At 39.6% G+C, this 20,005-nt stretch overlaps 1 protein-coding gene across 1 annotated transcript in view; it reads left to right on the plus strand.

Moving 5' to 3' along the window:
* COL28A1 (collagen type XXVIII alpha 1 chain) overlaps positions 1–20,005 on the plus strand; it is a gene marked incomplete at its 5' end in the record, with an annotated part of 87,822 nt that overhangs the window by 51,394 nt on the left and 16,423 nt on the right. The window contains 6 exons of the mRNA XM_083377211.1: positions 196–267; positions 1,764–1,832; positions 3,239–3,307; positions 6,001–6,069; positions 6,705–6,773; positions 15,423–15,491. Coding sequence (XP_083233337.1) covers positions 196–267; positions 1,764–1,832; positions 3,239–3,307; positions 6,001–6,069; positions 6,705–6,773; positions 15,423–15,491 — 417 coding nt within the window. The remainder of the gene's footprint in view (positions 1–195; positions 268–1,763; positions 1,833–3,238; positions 3,308–6,000; positions 6,070–6,704; positions 6,774–15,422; positions 15,492–20,005) is intronic.

Here is a 20,005-nt window from a genome sequence, read left to right on the forward strand (position 1 = left end):
CTTTTTAATATTTGGACATGGAAAACATCTGGAGTTTAAGCCTATAAAGCCTCCATCACATATTCACTGCTTTTTGTCCCATAGCATAACTCTATTCTAAAAATATTCCTAAATAGAAGTTGTCAATTCAGATTGCCACCAGGTAGATTAGGTGGAAACCTCTGTATGCTAATATTGCTTTTTAAAAAAAAACAGGGTGAAGAAGGTCAGAAAGGTGCCCAAGGATTAGATGGACCACGAGGTATTCCAGGCCCTCCAGGACCAAAGGTGTGTTAGATACATTTCTCAATTGTTATTGTATAATGACATTCAGTATTCTGCATGCAGATTATTAAACACAATTCATATACTGTAGTTATTAGATAGCCTCCAATGATCAAAGATAGCATGTCTATTGGGGAATGTAACATCTTGCTGGAAAAGGCAAGATCATATATTGATTAGCAAATCATGAAAGTCTGGTGAATTCCACTGCTATCATTATAGTTGTTTAGAACAATCTGGCTACTAGTTCAACAATTTCAAAAACTCATAAACCACAAAGTAAGATCAAAGATCAAAGTCTTATAGACAGGATATCACTAACACATATCCTACCAATGAGTTTCCTAACTTATGAATTAACAGAAAGGAAAATATGGAATTAAAATATGTGTTAAATGTTAGCTGCTTTCAAATAAGTCTAAGGAAGAAGAGGAATAACTGCAATCTAATCCAGACTTTTGACATGATTTGTAATATGGTGCAAAGTGCGGCGGCACGGACACTCTTGGGAGCCTCCCGATACTCCCATATCACACCTCTCCTCCGTGCGCTGCACTGGCTTCCGGTTGCCTTCCGTGTGAAGTTCAAGGTGCTAACAATGACATTCAAAGCCCTACATGGCATGGGTCCGGACTACCTACGGGAGCACCTTCTGCCGATGTCAGCACCCCACCGTCCTGTGCGCTCCCACAGAGAGGGCCTCCTCAGGGTGCCACCGCTCAAGGAATGTCGGCTGGTGGCCCCCAGGGGGAGGGCATTCTCAGTGGGTGCGCCAGCCCTCTGGAACACCTTACCTACCGAAATCCGGATGGCCCCTGACCTCCGTACCTTCCGTCGCGACTTAAAAACTTTCCTGTTCCAGCAGGCTGGCCTGGCATGATAGCGTTAATTGGGGTCCCAGTTTGTGTTCATTAGTGTTTCTTATTATTTTATTGTTCGGTCTGTATACCTTCCTTCCTCTGTACACCGCCCCGAGTCCCTCGGGAGAAGGGCGGTTTATAAAAACTAATAAATAAATAAATAAATAAATATTCTGCTTAATATTCTAATTCAATGGTATTTATAATAAAAGAATCTATAACATGAAACCAGACAAGTATGATAAATTGAGTTCCACTGACTTTAGGGCTACACTGTGATTTGGATTGAAAGGTAAAAAGATATTCCAGAGTGCATTATCAGAAATTGTCTGCAGCTTCTGCTTTACTTAGTATCATGCTTTTCCCAGGAGAAGACCCAGGAACTGTAGACTGATGTTATATGAGCATAGTCATCTTTCTAAAAGCTGTATTTGCCTTTGAATCTGCATGTTTTCTATAGATATTATAGTATGTTTGAAATATGAGTTAAGGCTCCTGTAATATCAACTGACTTATTTCTACACTTATAAAAAGAGTCTATAGAGAACGGGAAAAGAGTTTTCTTTTCATTGAGTGTTTAAAATACAAATAAAAAAATGTGTTGATATACAAGTACACAAACAGATTTTGTTCTTTTAGGGAGAATCTGGAATCAAAGGTGACGTTGGTTCTCCAGGACCTTCAGTACGTGGGTTACCTGGGCCCAAGGTACGGTATATAAGCTACTGACTGTTCCTAGGAAAAATACTTCCCTGATGTTAGCCCCGCAGAGAAGTGCAGGCAAGAAGCACAAACAGGAGTATTAACTTTATTTTTATTGTAAGGCTTCAGTAACAGAATACTGCCAAGCAGAAAATATTTCTCCCCTTTCTTTTTACTCTGAAGAAAACTAGGGAGTATCCCATTGAAAACTAGGAAGTGGCCCTTTCCCACACTCGTGCTCCTTCTGTGGGCTGAGACTTTTTTTTTACATGCACCTCTCCCGCCTGTCTCTCAAGGACATTCCCACATACCATTACATCTGAAAACAGGAATTGCCAAAAGAATAGTCATTAGTAGACTACAGCAAAAAAAATGTTGATACTTTAAAAAATTCCAAAAAAGGAGAATATTTATAGTTCAGGGTTGACATGAGGAGTCCTTGGTGTTTTCTGAGCTTGGTTGTTTTCTTGCAGACATTTCATCAGTGTTAGTCGTTGACTAACCGTGTCAAGAAAACAGCCAAGCTCAGAGATGACAAAGGATCCCTCACTTGGGGAAAAAAGCTGTATAATGGCACATGTTTTAAGAAATTGTTATTGTAATTTTTAACTGTTATTGTAATTTTTAACTGGGCACTTGTTTAATTCTTTTTTAATTTTTGTATTGTTATTTATATATGCCCTGTTAACCGCCCTGAGTCCTTCGGGAGAAGGGCGGTATACAAATTTAATAAAAGAAAGATAAAGATAAAGAAATTAAAGTCCCCTTCACCAAATGCATGGCTCATTTTCCTGATCGAGCACCATACATACAATGCAAGAAAGGGAAAAATAATGAAGAAGAATTTAAGAGAAATGCAATATACAAGGCACAATAGTGATAATTACATTTTTGACAGTGGCCATTCACCAAACAGTTGTTAGATTCGACACAAGCATTTTTTCATTGTTACATTTCATATATAACATGTATGTGAAAACAACGGTTTAAAAGAATATGAGGTGGGAATAAAAAATTGATGGATTAACATAGAAATTAGTATGTGGCTAACTAAATCTATCACAATGCAAGGTTCTCTTAAATATCAAACTAAATGCTCATTAAGACTAGTTTGAGGCACAAGTATCTAATGTATTTTAAATGCTTGAAATCTGCGCAGAGCCTGTAACATTGTACCTTGAATCAGGATTAGTATATGCAAGCAGCAGAGAGGTATAGAACATGTGAAATAAATTCTTTTTATTTGTAGTTTTGGAATTGTCATAACTGGTGGACGGATCTTCTCCTAGTCATAGTTTGAAATATAACTGTTCATCAAAATTTTTCAGATCAACACCTGAAGTTGTCATTTTCTTAAAAAAAAATTCAAATGTAATGTGATTATTTTAATTTATTCATACTTGTATGTTTAGGGTGAACAAGGATACCCAGGCCCTCCTGGAAATGATGGAAGTCCTGGACATACAATTGTGGGACCTAAGGTAATAAATAAATCAATATGGCTTAAGATCAGTAAGGGAAAAAAAGAAAACACAAGGGCTTCCTCTCAAAATATTCTTCTTACTTAATTTCTGGTTAATATCTGGTATCTTTCCCTCCCCTTCTTCCTCATATTACATTTTAGATTTCTATTTTCTAATATCCACTTGCTTAGTTATGTACAGTACTCTGTTTCAAAATTTGCAATCCTACTCTCCTATTCCTAAGCACCAAAGAATGAAGTTTAGAAGTTTAGTTTCCTGACATTTCTGAATTATTTACCAGGTTGATGCAGCATATGATCTGAGTCTAAAACACTGCTTTATTCAGAATAATCTCAGTACAAGAATAAAACAAATAATACAGTAAAGCTAGAAAACAGATCAAACTTTCAGAGTTCTTATTCACTCAGGTTCTTCCATCAGTATTGATTAACTTAGCTTCCAGTTTCTTATAGACATTCATAAAGGTAAAGGTAAAGGTTCCCCCGCACATGCATGCTAGTCGTTTCCGACTCTAGGGGCCGGTGCTCATCTCTGTTTCAAAGCCGAAGAGCCAGCACTTGTCCGAGGACGTCTCCGTGGTCATGTGGCCGGTATGACTAGACGCCAAAGGTGCACGGAACGCTGCTACCTTCCCACCGCAGTGGTCCCTATTTTTCTACTTGCATTTTTACGTGCTTTCGAACTGCTAGGTTGGCAGGAGCTGGGACGAGTAACAGGCACTCACTCTGCTATGCGGCACTCGGGATTCGACCCGCCAAACTGCCAACCTTCTGATCGACAAGCTCAGCGTCCTAACCCACCGCATCCCTTAGACATTCATACCTGTTGTTTTACAACTTGGATTCTCTTGTATTTTTGAAATATGTGTGTGTATGTGTGAGTGTGTGTGTGTGTGTGTGTGTGTGTATACATGTATATACACACACACATACAGTGTTTAACAACAGACTGATATGCTAATGAATGAAATAAAATGACAAGCTGAGATAAATGTCTTTTCATCCTTAATGCCTCATCTCAGATATGTATGTTTTATCATAGACCTGCATTAGCAGACTTATTAGCAGTTTCAGTGAATTTGATAGGTATTCTCCTTTGTCAGACAGAGACTGAAAACTTACCCTCATAGCTACTAAGCAAAATCCAGCTATTTCATATGCAATTTTGGTGCCACACTCTTCCAGGACAAATAAGATCTATATTCTTCTCAACTTGGGAAGCTTTTAGAAGAAGCATGATTAAGATAAGTCCTTATATTGCACTATAGTAGGACATGGTGCATATGCTCTATTGCATGAGAACACAATAGCTCTATTTGCAAATATGTAGAAAAATGGAACATTTAAACCTTTGAACTTGCACACCTGAAATGACAGTCTACATTCAGTGAGGTATTCTGACCTTGTGTTGGAGAAATTAAAAGCACCATTTCCGAAAAATTGCTCTTCTAATCTCAGGAGGAAGTTATTGGACAAAATACTCAGTTTTTAAGAATAGGATGTTCATAAAGTAAAACCATATGTTTGGCAACTCTGTCTTGTACAAGAACTTGGAAGTCGGAATACAGAGATTTTGCCCTTAAATTTCCTTTTTCACTAAGAAATTATTTGATATTTGAAAGATTGGCAGCATTCCAGAGGGATCCTTTGGTACATTCAATATGAATTTTGGCTTTCTCTGTCTGTCTTTTCCAGTGTTCTACCATTGTTTTTAATGAGTAATGTGTCTTCAAAATGAAAGCAAGAATAGGACAAAAAACTAAATGTGATGTAATGTAATTTAAATACAGTAAGCAAACTTTATTAAATTTAACATAGTTGATATGATTGATATTTAATTATTTTTTTCCTCGAAATACCATTAACATAATTTGGCAGCAACATTTGACAGGATTCTGGAGGTGACACTTCTGATACACTTTATTGCAACACTTCTAAAATTTCTGACTTAAGAGACTATTAGTTCAATGCCATACATGGTTGCTCATTCTCAGATTCAAGAATGCACTTATTGCATCAGAATCTTACATACTTTTCCTAATAGCATTGTTCAATAAGAGGTTTTACACTTTCCTTCATTTGTACTCCATACAACTTGGTATGCTATGACACATTATACTGGCAACGGAACTATAACATGTGAAGTATTAGTATCACTTTATAAAGCCCTAGTAAGACTACACCCGGAAAACTGCAACCAGTTTTGGTCACCATACTACAAAAAAAGATGTTGAGTCTTTGGAAAAGTTCAGAGAAGAGCAGAACTTGGGTTTGGCTAGTCTAAAGAAAAGAAGAAATAGGGGAGACATGATAGCAGTATTCCAGTATTTGAGGGGCTGCCACAAACAAGGGGGAGTCATGTTATTCGCCAACGCACTAGAGGGTAGGACAAGAAACAATGGTTGGAAGCTGATCAAAGAGAGAAGCAACCTGGAATTAAGGAGAAATTTTGTGACAGTGAGGACAATCAACCAGTGGAACAGCTTGCCTCCAGAAATCGTGGGCACGCCATCACTGGAGATTTTAAAGAAGAGACTAGGTAGTCACTTGTCTGAAATGGTGTAGGTTCTTCTGCTTGAGCAGGGGGCTGGACTACAAAACCTCTAGAGTCCCTTCCAGCTCAATTCTATTCCAATAACATCTCAGTGTTAATGAAGAGAATTTATATTAATGCTTATGATTTGTGTTCAGGGTGCTCCAGGTGTTATTGGACCTGCCGGACCACCCGGGACCAAGGGGGATGGCTTTCCAGGTCCACCAGTAAGTGTAATTTCACTTATATTTTTCTTGTCTGACATTTAAGGATAATAAATGGGCTTATTAATGTTTTAAATAGAAACAAACAAATAAATAATGTAAGAAGCTTATATTACAGCCTTATACAGGTTGTGAGCACATATAATACTGAGCAATGATTTTTAATCATGGTTTGTTGTTGAAAAAGTAAAAGCTTCTTGGTGTGCACATTGTGTTAAGCCAAAAATAAACAACTCATATTAGTCTTAGTGGTGTGAACCCCTAGGCCAAAAATGTTATTCTTAGTCCTTTCTCCCCAGGATTTCAGGCTTTCCCCCAGATTTTCCTGGCAACACCAGGAATTGAATTTGGAATCTTCTACCTGCAAAGTGTCTTCTTCTCCTGAATGCCTCTAATTCAAGGAAACACAGACACTCATGCAAGACTTAACCCCATCCCAGTGGTGGGATTCCAATATGTGAACAATCGGTTCTCTTTGTGGTGCCGCTTCTGGAAGTCTGTTCTGGGCCTGGGCCACAAAAGTTAGTTACCGGTTCTGCCAAAGTGGTACGAACTGGCTGAATTCCACCACTGCTCCACCCCTATTTTCTATTGTTCTGTAAAGCTAATTTGCCTGTCTGTTTCTTTAACTCTGCTAGGGACCTCAGGGATTGCCTGGTTTTCCAGGACCAAGAGGCCTTAAAGGAGCTGGTGATCCGGGACAAAAGGTGCAGATGCAGTGGTCTTATTTACTTTTGAAATATATGTCTTTATAAATTTCAATATTGTTTTGAGAAAGCATCTTTTACAAGGTGCTCTCTATAATGGACTCTTTCGGTAATAAATATATCTATTTGTAAATGAATCAGAATAATTAGATATAATTAGTAGTAGTCCTTAGCAGTGTTTCTCAATCTGAGCAACTGTAAGATGCATGGACTTCGACTCCCAGAATCTGGGAATTAAAATCTACACATTTTAGAGTTGCTAAGATTGAGAAAAATTGTCCTACAGCATTTTTTGGCAGATGTAAAGCAGTTTGGCTTTAATCTGGTTGTCATATTTGGGTGAATTTCTACATTTCTTTGTGTCAAATTAACATTCTAACAGTATCATGCTATTTGGAGAATTAGAGCTGTTAATTATATGCAGGAAAGGCTTGCTGTTATTTGTGATGACAAACACAAATTGCATTTGTATAGCTACCATTTACTTCCCTGTAATTGGTGCAACAAGTGAGGTTCTCACCAAATTTTAGAAAAATTCAAAAAGCTCTGAGTAGACTTTGATATTTTTGCAAGACTTAAATTTGAGAATAAACTCTGTCTCTAAAAGGTGAATATTTTAAGTTGTCATGTTCTTGTAATTCAGAACATTCTCTCAAATGTGATTTGCCTTTGGCTGTATGAATAGAATTCACATTAAGGAAAGCTGTTATACTACACATTGTAGTATAAAGAAAGCCCATGTATGAAGGAACAGGTTACCTGGTGGAGGAGCGAAGTTGTATTAAATGTTATTGCAGTTATGTGAACAGTTTGATCTATGATCTCTACCAGGGAGCTAAAGCAGTGTTTCTGGATACTTTAAGATATTTGGAATTCCTATAATTCCCCAATCAGACTGAGATATTCTGGGAACTGAAGTTTACACATCTTGTAGTTGGCCAAGATTGAGAAACACTAAGCTAAAGTACAAAATCTTTTGCCTTTGAGACTAGAATGTAGCATAACTGCAAGAAAGAGGGAAAAAAGGAGGGAAGGACAGGAAGAAGACATATTTTCACCTTCCTGAACCTCAGGGCTATATTTCTCATCACATCATTTTATATCTGATATTGGAAATGGCATGAATCTATGGATCTAAGCAATCTAGAGATTTCTATGCCACATCATTTTCTTCATGTCTCTTATTGCTGACCAGAAAAAACACTGGCATAAAAGCTTAATCTTAACCAGTCTTATGTAAAGTCTCTTCTCCCTCGCCATCATTATTAATTAACTCTTTATATTGCTTGTGGATTATTCTTCCTCTTTGAGGTAGACATGGGCAGAAAACTAGACTAAGATTCACCCCAGTGTGGTGTCGAAGAGAGGGTTCCTGCCTGGTTTTTTAAAAATTTTTTTGTTTGTTTGTATCCCGCCTCTATTATTTTTACAAATAGTTGAAGGTGGTGAACATATCCAACACATATTCCTCAGAAGGATGGAAGTCTGAGTCAGCCTTGATCAAATGCCTGGCATATGTCTTTCCTTGTTGTCTTCAGAAAGACAGAGTGTTTTTCCTCTCATGCATGAGAAGACAGAGAGTGATTGTCTCCTTCTGCATGGAGAAGAATATGTAAGGGCAGCCTTTCTGCTATCTAGCTCTGCCTTTGAAGGTACACTACATTCAGAAAGTAGGCAAGAAGCTGGATCCAGAGTTATAGGACTAGCTGTCAGGCGGAGGAATTCTAGGGGCTGAAATCCATTCATCTTAAAGTTGTCAAATTTGGAAAATATTGTTTTAGAATATTGCCTAGGAATCCCCAACTGCTTTTCTGAAAGGAGTACTCCATATTGCATTCTGCTAGGGCAGCAACACTAATGGCCTCGATGTACGTAGGCTATAGAGCAGACATGTCAAACCCAAGGCCCAGGGGCTGGATCTGGCCTGCAAAGTGGTTTCATGTGGCCCGCGAAGCCATCCTGGAAACAGTGAGGGAACGGCCCCCACTGCCTTGGCCCTGGCCCAGAGACCCTCAGATCTGTCCCACTCCTGCCCAGACCCCCATAGGCACCCTTGATGCGAACGATGTAGAGCTGGCCATGCCCACCCAGTAGGCCATACGTACTCTAGCCACGCCCACCCAGTAGGCCACACCCACCCTGGCCATACCCACCCAGCCCCGAGGGCAACCACAATGCTGATGCGGCCCTCAATGAAATTGAGTTTGACACCCCTGCTATACAGGCAATACTTTTTATATCAGGATTACTGAATTTAAACTGCATACCACATAGCTGAAGCATCCAGTCTGGGTTTTAGACTTTAATATTTCTTCCCTATCCCCTGGTTTTGTAGTATTTTGATTAATCTAATTTCTGCAAAATTTAAAAGCTGGCAACACTTCATTTTGCTGTTCCTCATAAAGATAGCACTCGGTTAGGGATATTTCCCTCCATAAAATAGTACCCAATAATAATATATTATATTTATTGCTATTATTTTCCCCCACAAAGACATTGTTTTTCTTCTCTCATTATTGGCATTGTGCAAGGACGAAATCTTTTTTGACACTACCCCCAATTGCTAATTTAAACTGCACTGCTTTAATCCCCAGATACCTAAAACAGCTTTGTTTAACTAAAAAGCCCCCATCGATAAATTTGCATACAAGTCAAGCTGGAATGCCTCTAAATTTTGCAGTGCAAGAATGTTCCCTGAAGATCAGTTGGGGCTCTGTTTTCTTGGCTTGAGAAATGGCTCACACATATATCCAGCAGACAACTGGAATTTGATGTAACAGAGATTCAATTCACACCAAATTGCCTGTGGGATGCATGAACTATATGGGCACTGCCTTGTTATTGAAACATGGTACACAGTAAAGGAGCATGGTTGTAATCACAAGCAAAAATAAAATGCATAACTTTTAAGGAATTGCAGCTTAAATAGCACAGCAGTGGCACAGGCTCTAAAGCAGATCAAAGACCTATACCACCAACATCGTCCCTAGGAGATACACTAGGCCAGCTGCTGAAAGAATGTCTTTTTAAATTGTGACCTCTCAGGTTCTGGCTGAACTCCCAAAAAGAGCAGACTGGCTGTTCCTCACTCCAGGCATCCTATTAATCTCACGGTTAGTAACTATTCAGGACTGCTGGACTGACTCAAAATATGTTGCTACCAGAAGAGAAGGAGCAGCAATTACGATGGAATGTTCTCTGCTGCACCCAAGTCTGTTGGACAGAGGGCTTAGGATCTAATGCACGGGTATCAAACTCAATTTCATTGAGGGCCGCATCAGCATTGCGGTTGCCCTCAGGGGGCTGGGTGGGTATGGCCAGGGTGGGCGTGGCCCACTGGGTGGGCATGGCTAGAGTGCGTATGGCCTACTGGGTGGGCGTGGCCAGCTCTACATTGTTCGCATCAAGGGTGCCTATGGGGGCCTGAGTAGGAGTGGGACAGATCTGAGGGTCTCTGGCAGAAGGAGGGTCTCTGGGCCAGGGCCAAGGCAGTGGGGGCCATTCCCTCACTGTTTCCAGGATGGCTTCGCGGGCCACATGAAACCACTTTGCGGGCCGGATCCGGCCCCCGGGCCTTGTGCAGTGGGTGGGATTTTAAAGTTTGGGCCCAGCTACATAATTTTTCTGACAACTACATGCAATTACATGCATCTATACATGCGTTATAAATGTATCTACTATGCTGTTATCTTATTTATTTATATTTTTTTATTTTTTAATGCCATTTATATCCCGCCCTTCTCCGAAGACTCAGGGCGGCTTACAATTTAAGCACAAACCAATGTGCTTAGCAATAGCCTTCATTCTGTGTATATGCCTGCTTATTAGGGCTTTCGCCCCCCCCCAAGCGGCATTATTACAAAGTCAGCTTATTGCCCCCAACAATAAAATGCTGCTATTTTATTTCTTTATTATAAAGCATTCAAAACACTCCCATCATTGCTCATTTTTGTCTGTTTTTGTGTCTCATGGTGGAGGAGAAAGTTTGGCTGCTATTCCCTACGGGCAAACCATCAATTGTTGATTTTATAGCTCTTGTATGTAAGCCATTCTGTCTTTTCGAGTTGGGTGGCCTAGAAATTTGATTATTATATATATTATACACGTTGGTAAGGCCACACATGGAATACTGCACACGGCGCCCCCCCTTGCATTTTGCTGTCAGAGGGCTTCCAGAAAGGCCTCTGAAGGCAAAATGCAGGCTGCAGGGGGGGGGGCGCAGAAAAAGTGGGCAAGGCAGTATCGATTCATGGTAGGCTGGCTACAATGCTAACTGGGTGCAGGGCACATAGGGCTGATCCACCCCCACCCCTGCATGCGCCTTGCCCCCAAACTAGGGCTTATTTTGGGGGTAAGGCTTATAATAGGCCCACCCCCCAAAAATCAAGTGGGGGTTATTTTCAGGGTACATCTTACTTTCGGGGACACAGTAGATCAGATCTATCAAATCTCGTTGAAGAGGCTGCACCTGCCTGATTTGGCTAGTTCTACCAGGCAAAATGGGAATGATGTTTTGCTCCATCTGATCCATTGTCATTTCCATCCTCCTTCTACTGCCCTGCTTATGGAAAGAGCGGAATCTCTGTGCAAATGAAAATATATATAAAATAACAATAGAGACATAAGGAATGGATCAGAACTTCTGTTTTCCAAGAGTACTGGCAAAGATAGTTCAATGTCCAAGGGAGTTGTTGTTGGAATTCTTTTGTTTGCAGACGTGAGTTCTATTGAGTCATGACTTTACTTTAGCTACATTTATAGAACTAGGGAACAGAGACTCAGTGGCATGCAAAACAGTCTTAAGAGACACAAAAGGGATATACCTTATGCAAGAGATTGGTGCAAAGCTTGCTGGGAAAATATAATAGTAAGCAGCCTAAACTCATTTATACTGACTTTGAGATACGTCAGTGGAAAACAGTTTCTCCCAAGCATGAATTCATAGAATTGTAGTTTAAAATGCACCGTGTGTGCTCATTCTTGGCAACTCCACAAATGTCTTCAGATGCAAAATTATCTGAGTAATTTAGGAATCATTTGGCTCCACCTACTGGTAATATTTAGCACACTGAGAATCTCAACACAAATACAGGTAGTCCTCGACTTACAGCCACAATTGGGACTGAAACATCCATCACTAATTGAGACAGTTGTTAAGTGAGTCATACCCAATTTGATAACATTTTTTGCTGTGGTTGTTAAGCAAATCACAATAGCTGCTAAGTGAATCACATGGTTGTTAAGTGACTCCAGCTTCCTATTTTGACTTTGTTTGTTGGAGGCCAGCTAGGAAAATAACAAATGGCAATCAGGTTTTTGTAGACATGACAAGCATCCTAAATAAGTGTCAGTTGCCAAGTGCCCAAATTTTGATCATGTGACCATGATGATGTTGTGATGGTTGTAAGTGCAAGCAGAGGTTGTAAGTCACTTTTTTCAGTGCCATTGTAACTTTGAAACATTCACTAAAAAAAATGGTTGTAAATTGAGAACTACCTATATTAAGTGCTAATTCTAATTGTGTCTTTACTAAAGCTACTTGAAGTTAGCTTTATCTAGAGTTATAGTAGATTTTTATCCTTTATAGGTGTGTGTTTGTCTGTGTGTGGGTGTGTGGGTGTGTGGGTGGGTGTATCACTCATATCTAATAATCCCACTTCTTTTCCTCACAATAACCACCCTGTGAGAAGGATTGGGCCAAGAGAGAGAGTGGCCCAATGTCTCTCAGCTAGTTTTCATGCCTAGGAGAGGTCTAGTATTCAGAGTTTCCTTTTTTTAAAAAATTCCATTTATATCCCGCCCTTCTCCGAAGACTCAGGGCGGCTTACAAGCTTAGCAGTAACCTTCATTCTATGTATATGCCTGCTTATTAGGGCTTTCACACACACCCCAAGTGGCATTATTACAAAGTCAGCTTAATTGCCCCCAACAATCTGGGTCCTCATTTTACCTACCTCGGAAGGATGGAAGGCTGAGTCAACCTTGAGCCTGGTGGGATGCGAACCTGCACTAATTGCAGACAGCTGGTGTTACTTAAGGAGGCATTAGCCCACTGCTCCACCAAGGCTCTTCCTGATTTATAGACCACTGCTTAACTGCTACACCAAGGTATCTCAAACTTGACAACTTTAAGATGGGTGGCTTTCAGTTCCCAGAATTTTGGCTGGAAATTCTGAGAATTTTCCCTCACTGACTAAAGAATTCTGGGAGTTGAAGTCCATTCATCTTAAAGCAGTGAGACTGAGAAACAATTCTACGCCCAAATGGCTCTCTGTGTTTTCTGCCATGTTAGCTCATCTTTGTGTGTGCATGGTGAGATAATTCTGGACAATGGGCTCACTTCCATGAAAAATTCTGGGCTGCATATGGGTAGGTCCAAGGAAATTCTGATAAGTGGAAATGATGCTAGAGATGCTGCTTTGTTGTGAATGAGCATGACATTTACCTATTTCATATTTTTACTCAAAAATCAATTGAAAAAGTGAAATGGGAGCAAAGGAAGCCCTAAAGGAAGTGTCTGTGGTCACATTGTTACCATGATATCATACTGCAGATCCCTAATTTCAATGTGGAAAGTATTTAGCTTAAATTGGTCAGTATCAACATGTATTGCAGACTGTGTATAACAGAAAAATGGAATTAAAGCAAATGCAGCAATCAAAACTGTATCACCAGCTGTCACAGTGCTAAATTCTTTTAAAGTAATATATCCTTTCATTTTTTTTGAATCATTAAAAGAACTACTGTATAGAGATAATACATACTGTAGACTGTTTTAATTACTCCAGATTCTGCTCCTGGTATTTTCTTTACCATTTATTTTTTTATTTTTAATTCCATTTATATCCCGCCCTTCTCCGAAGACTCAGGGCGGCTTACAAGCTTAGCAGTAGCCTTCATTCTATGTATATGCCTGCTTATTAGGGCTTTCACACACCCCCAAGCGGCATTATTACAAAGTCAGCTTATTGCCCCCAACAATCTGGGTCCTCATTTTACCTACCTCGGAAGGATGGAAGGCTGAGTCAACCTTGAGCCTGGTGGGACTCGAACCTGCACTAATTGCAGGCAGCTGGTGTTACTTAAGGAGGCATTAGCCCACTGCTCCACCAAGGCTCCACCATGAGTTTTCTTGCACATGAAAAGTCTCTGTGTGGGAGAAAAGTGGTTTGAAGTAATGAAATGACACAGAGAATGGGATACTGGGCCCCTCTCGCCACTACTAATTTGGTTTCAACAAGTGTTTTTCAACCTCAGGAATTTAAGATGTGTGGACTTCAAATCCCTATCCTGCCATGCTCTCTAAGGAATTCTGAAAGCTGAAGCCTACAGGTCGCTAATGTTGAGAAACACTGGATTAAACAAAAACTGGGGAAGGAACAGACAGAACATCCACAAAAGAAACACAGAGGAAATATATAGAATATGGAATAGCCAGTGCTTTTTTTGTAAAAGAAAAAGGTGCCGGAACTCACACATGTTATACAACCCGCCTTGCCTACCCTACAAGGTTCCATCCAAAAAAGGTGCCGGAACTCCATTCTGACCGTTCTATGAGAAAAAAAGCCCTGGGAATAGCTATTATGAAGCATTAACGTAGCTATAGTAGTATATGAAGCATCTGGAGAGAATGTAGAGAGTGCAAACCATTTGGAAATCATTTCTATAATAAATAATTAGTTTCATTTTATTTTGGTTAGAGTTTTAACTGAACTCAGCCACCACACGGCACATTTCCATGTTCCAAATATTGGAATTTACTTTTCCAAAATTTAAAAGAGCTAAAACCAGAATAAGGCTATCATGTTAAACATGAGGTTCAATTGCTTGCAAGTTTACCTTCTTGAATCCAAGATCTTCATCTTTGGAATACTGTTCCCCAAGGCATCTGTGGTGTATGGCTGCATATGGCAATATCTGAGCCTTGTACTTATAGCTTTGGAGAACCTGGTTTTGAAATGCAGCATACACTTTTTGAAATTAAATGAAAATAAATTAAGCATGTTTTTCCCAGAGAATGTTGTCTCTGAAGCTTGGTGTGGTCGTCTAAGGGCTCAGTTTTCTATCATATCACAGCTCTGCTTTCAGAAGGAGAAATCCAGCATTAGATCCCCAATTCCTGTCAAATTTTGCAGATGAAAATTTTTGCAAAGGTCCCAGATAAGGGACAATGGTAGTGCTGAAAGAGTTTTAGATCTGAATTATCCAATTCCTATTTGTTTTATTGGTGGAAGATTCCTTAGGAAGTTCTGCTGGGTGAGGAATTCTAGGAGTTGAAATCCACAAGTCTTAAAGTTGCCAAGTCTTGCTCTAAATCACAAGACACAGAAATTGCAGATTATGTGAAATATTTGACTTTGCTTTTTTGAATGTAATGCCATATATTACTTCTAATACAATTTGCTTTAAAATCATGCTTGGCTTATGAAATTGCAATGAGATTGGCCTTATCTTATATCTCCTTCCTTCCTTCCTTTCCTTCCTTCCTTCCTTCCTTCCTTCCTTCCTTCCTTCCTTCCTGCCTGCCTGCCTGCCTGCCTTCCTTCCTTCCTTCCTTCCTTCCTTCCTTCCTTCCTTCCTTCCTTCCTTCCTTCCTTCCTTTTCATAAATGTATGTGATTATAATTCCTGTCTAATTTCTTTCTATTAGGGAGAACAAGGTGCACGAGGACCACCAGGACCTCCTGGACAAAGGGGAGTGGGAATACCAGGGCCAAAGGTCAGTGAGATGTTCATTTGGTTGCTGGGTAAGTGGAGATGACAGAGGTGAGGAGAACATTTCAGTTGGGCTTCAAACTGTATGGATGCCTCAATTTAGACACTCTCTAATCAATATTTGGAGAAAAATCATGTACCAGGGTTGATTCTGTTGCCTTACAACTTACTCCCTCCCCTCCAGTCAGTCCTAAATCCAATGTCTCACCAGAAAAATAGGACCACTTCATATTTACAGTCAATAACAACTTTAGTTTTTTTGTTTTACTAATTAGCTTTTGCAATATTACTTGTACTCTAAAATTCTCATAAGGAATATAGGCTTTTTCATACTGAAAAGAGAACATTGTATGATTCCATTTTTAGTATTGATTTACTCCTTGGCTGCTACTCTCTTGGAAAACGTTAATCATAATCTACATTTTATAGATCGGAGTGATCTACTTTGACCATTTTATTGTTACAATTTCAACACCTTTCTCATCTGTTCTGAGAAATAATGAAAACACAAATTTGGACAAGATATTGGCCAGAACAACCTTAAGCCTGGATGTCTTTGTTTGTGGCCAGTTTCTTTTCTGATTTCTTTCCATGGTTTCATCTTGTCCCCAGTCCACAAGAGAGGCAGATTTAGTTAAATAGCATATTCATTTTTAATTCCAACACAATCCAAGGGCAGTCTGTTGATGTGTATAATTTGTTATATTTTGTCACATCTTGGATGCCTGCAGTGACATAAAATAGAGGAAGGACATAATTTAGTAATAGGAACAGTAACTTTTATGCTAGTATAGTATTTATTTATAAATAAAATAAATGCAACGATCTTACTTCTTAGTAGCAAAGCTCAGCAGATGTAGGGCTTACTGGTTTTGTCAGTTTTTTCACCTATAACAGGGGTGTCAAACTCAATTTCATTGAGGGCCGCATCAGCATTGCGGTTGCCCTCAATGGGCTGGGTGAGTATGGCCAGGGTGGGCGTGGCCTACTGGGTGGGTGTGGCTAGAGTGCGTATGGCCCACTGGGTGGGCATGGCCAGCTCTACATCATTCGCATCAAGGGTGCCTATGGGGGCCTGGGCAGGAGTGGGACAGATCTGAGGGTCTCTGGCAGAAGGAGGGTCTCTGGGCCAGGGCCAAGGTAGTGGCGGCCGTTCCCTCACTGTTTCCAGGATGGCTTCGTGGGCCACATGAAACCACTTCACGGGCCGGATCTGGCTCCCGGGCCTTGTGTTTGACATGTCTGACCTATAAACTCAAGAGCCAACAAAAGAAATGTGCAAGAGAGAGACGTTGTTAAAATTAAAGACAGCTACTTTATACGGGAATTGATTTTAGTAGTTTTCCTTACTGATAGTTGATCAGTGGTGATCCTGGCCAAAATCCCTAGCTGAGGAATTAGGTATATATGTTTGACTATATTTAACAAGAAACACATGAACAATACAGGCCACTTTTAAACAATTCAGACTACACTGACTAGTACTATAGAAAAATTACATGCTCATTACCGGATAGCTACATTTGTATTGGGAAAATTCCTCCAGTCTACATCTGATTTATTAGTTTTCCATCCTTCTATCACAAGTGACCATGATGCAGCAATGTTTATAACAGATTAAAAATATTGTCTTTAACTTTGGCCATACACCTGTGAAGGGATTTCATTGATTATCAGAGCACATTACACCATTAATACATTAGAAACTTTCATTTCCCATATAACTAAATGCCAATACCATATGTTAAGAGAAAAAACGAAGAATAGGTTAAAAAAAGAAACAGAAGTAATCTGGAAAAACACAACAACAAGATAGCCAGTCCCCATATGTAGTAACCTAATTGAGATCGCAACTCCATTGCTAAATGAAATGATCATTAAGCAAAACATAATTGCCCACTTAGTGACAGTTCTTCCTGCATTGATCGTTAAGTGACCACATGCAATTGATAAGCAGCACATCATATGACCTTGTTACTTGGGAAGGCCATCAATAGAAATTACATGACTGCAAGATGCTGCAATAGTTGTTGCAATGTGCAACAGTTGCCAAGCACCCAAATTGTGATCTTGTGAAGGCAGATATACTGTGACAGTCATAAGAGCAAGGACCAATTGTAAGTCACTTTTCAGTGTTGTAGATTCAAACGTTCACTAAATGAATTATCATTAAGCACGGTCTATTTGTAAGGAGGAGGAAGAAGAGGTAGTGATATTTGTTAGATTTATAACTTACTTTTCCTCCAAGAATCCTTTTATTTATTTATTTAATTAATTAATTAATTAATTAATTAATTAATTAATTAATTAATTAATTAATTAAATTTATATGCCGCCCTTCTCCCTAAGGACTCAGGGTGGCACACAACAATAAAAATTAAAAACAGAAAACAGAAAATTTAAAAAAGAATTAAACAATCAATACAATAATTATATGACAATTTAAAAACTAGTAAAAAGCTAATCAAAACCGTAGTCAGTCCAGGCCTGCTTGTTGGAACAACCACGTCTTCAGGTCACGGCGGAAGGACCGAAGGTCAGGGGTCCCCACAACAGTTAGGTTATGCTGAGAGGGAGTGGCTAGTGCAAAATTACAAGTGAGTTGGGCTATTAACCTAGTGTGCATATTTGATAAAATCCAAAAAGCTCAAAGGCCAGGCTTACTATGTAAGATTGGACAGAAACTAAAGCTAATCAGGATATTAGTAGGATATGAGTCTTCACCATAAGAATGTATGGGTATTTATCCTTGTGATAATGCACAATGTGTATGTTAAGCTTAAGGACTGTGGGCAATGGCAATGGTAAACAAAATTATTTTTATCAAATGTAAATCAAAATAACCTACAAGGAACAAAAAAGCAGGCAAAGGTCTAGCTACAAGGAGCATAATATTTAAATAGGTACAAAAGACACAGATAGCACTGAACAAAATAGGAACCAAAGGTCTTAGAAACATGGAGTTCTTAGATAAGAAAAGCCAGATAGGTATACCTGGCTAAGGAGTAATATTTGTGGTAAGGTCTGTGTATATTAGTACAATCACAGATTATGCACTAGTTGCAATGTTCTCCAGCTGCCAAAATAGCAAATGTAGTTTTGGGTTGCATTAATAAAAGTACAACGTCAAAAGTACAACGTCAAAATCAGAAGATGGGATAATGCTAGTGTATGTGTACTGCTCAATATTGTGTCCCATTTTTGTCCATGCAAAAATAGTTCTGTGGAATGAGAACGAGTGCTGCTAGTAGTACAAGAAAGATAATAATGGGCTTGGAGGCTAAATGCTATGAGAGGTTAAAGGACTTTGGTAACTTTAGCCTAATGAAGGGAAGGCTAAATGGATATATGATACTAGTCATCCCATACTAGTCTTCCGGGTGAGATTCAAGGTTTTGGTAATGGTTTTTAAGGCCCTACATGGCATGGGTCCGGAGTACCTCGGGGACCACCTGCTGCCGGCGTCAACTTCCCTCCGCCCTGTGCGTTCCCACAGAGAGGGCCTCCTCAGGGTGCCTCCGGTGGCCCCCAGGGGGAGGGCCTTCTCTGTGGGCGCTCCGGCTTTATGGAATCAGCTGCCGGTCGAGCTCCAGATGGCACCTGACCTTCTCTCCTTCCGACGCGGTCTGAAGACCTATCTATTTGAACAAGCCGGCCTGGCCTGATGGGGGATGTGTTGGGGTTTTAATGGGGATTTTTATATTGTTATCAACTGTTTTAGCTGGGCTATTATTTAATTCTTTTTAATTTTTGTATCCTGTATTTTTTATATGTGCCCTGTTCACCGCCCTGAGTCCTTCGGGAGAAGGGCGGTATACAAATATAATAAAACTAAAACTAAACTAAACTAAACTAAACATACATACTGTATAAAAGTATTTTAGCCGGAAGAAGGTGTGGACTTATTAAGGGCAAGACAAGGATCAGCAGGTGGAAACTTAACACAGAGGGATCAAAACTTGAAATAATATTTAAAGTTATTAAACAGTGGAATATCCTACCCCCCAAAGTTATGGATGCTCCATCACTCAAAGTTTTAAATTCTAGGTTGTTTAGTTTCCATCCATTGTTTCTTGTCTTGCCTTCTGGTGCGTTGGAAAATAAATTGACCCCTTCCTCCTTGTGGCAGCCTCTCAAATACTGGAATGCTGCTAGTCCTCCTTTTCTCTAGACTGGCCATTCCCAAATCCTGCCACCATTCTTCATATGTTTTAGTTTCCAGACTTTTAATCATCTTAGTTGCTCTTCTTTCCATCTTTTTCAAAGTCTCAACATTTTTTTTTATAATGTGGTGACCAAAACTAGATGAAGTATTCCAGATGTGGCCTTACCAAGGCTTTATAAAGCAGTACTAATACTTCATGTGATTTTGATTCTGTACCTCTGTTTATACAACCAAGGATTGTATTAGCTTTTTTGGTTGCTGCCATATACTGCTGGCTCATGTTTAAGTGATCGTCCACTAGGACTCCAACGTCCCTCTCACAGTTACTTTTTTTGAGCCAGATTTTACCTAAT

This window comes from Vipera ursinii, assembly GCF_947247035.1.
Source record: "Vipera ursinii genome assembly, chromosome: Z".
NCBI classification, from domain to species: Eukaryota; Metazoa; Chordata; class Lepidosauria; order Squamata; family Viperidae; genus Vipera; species Vipera ursinii.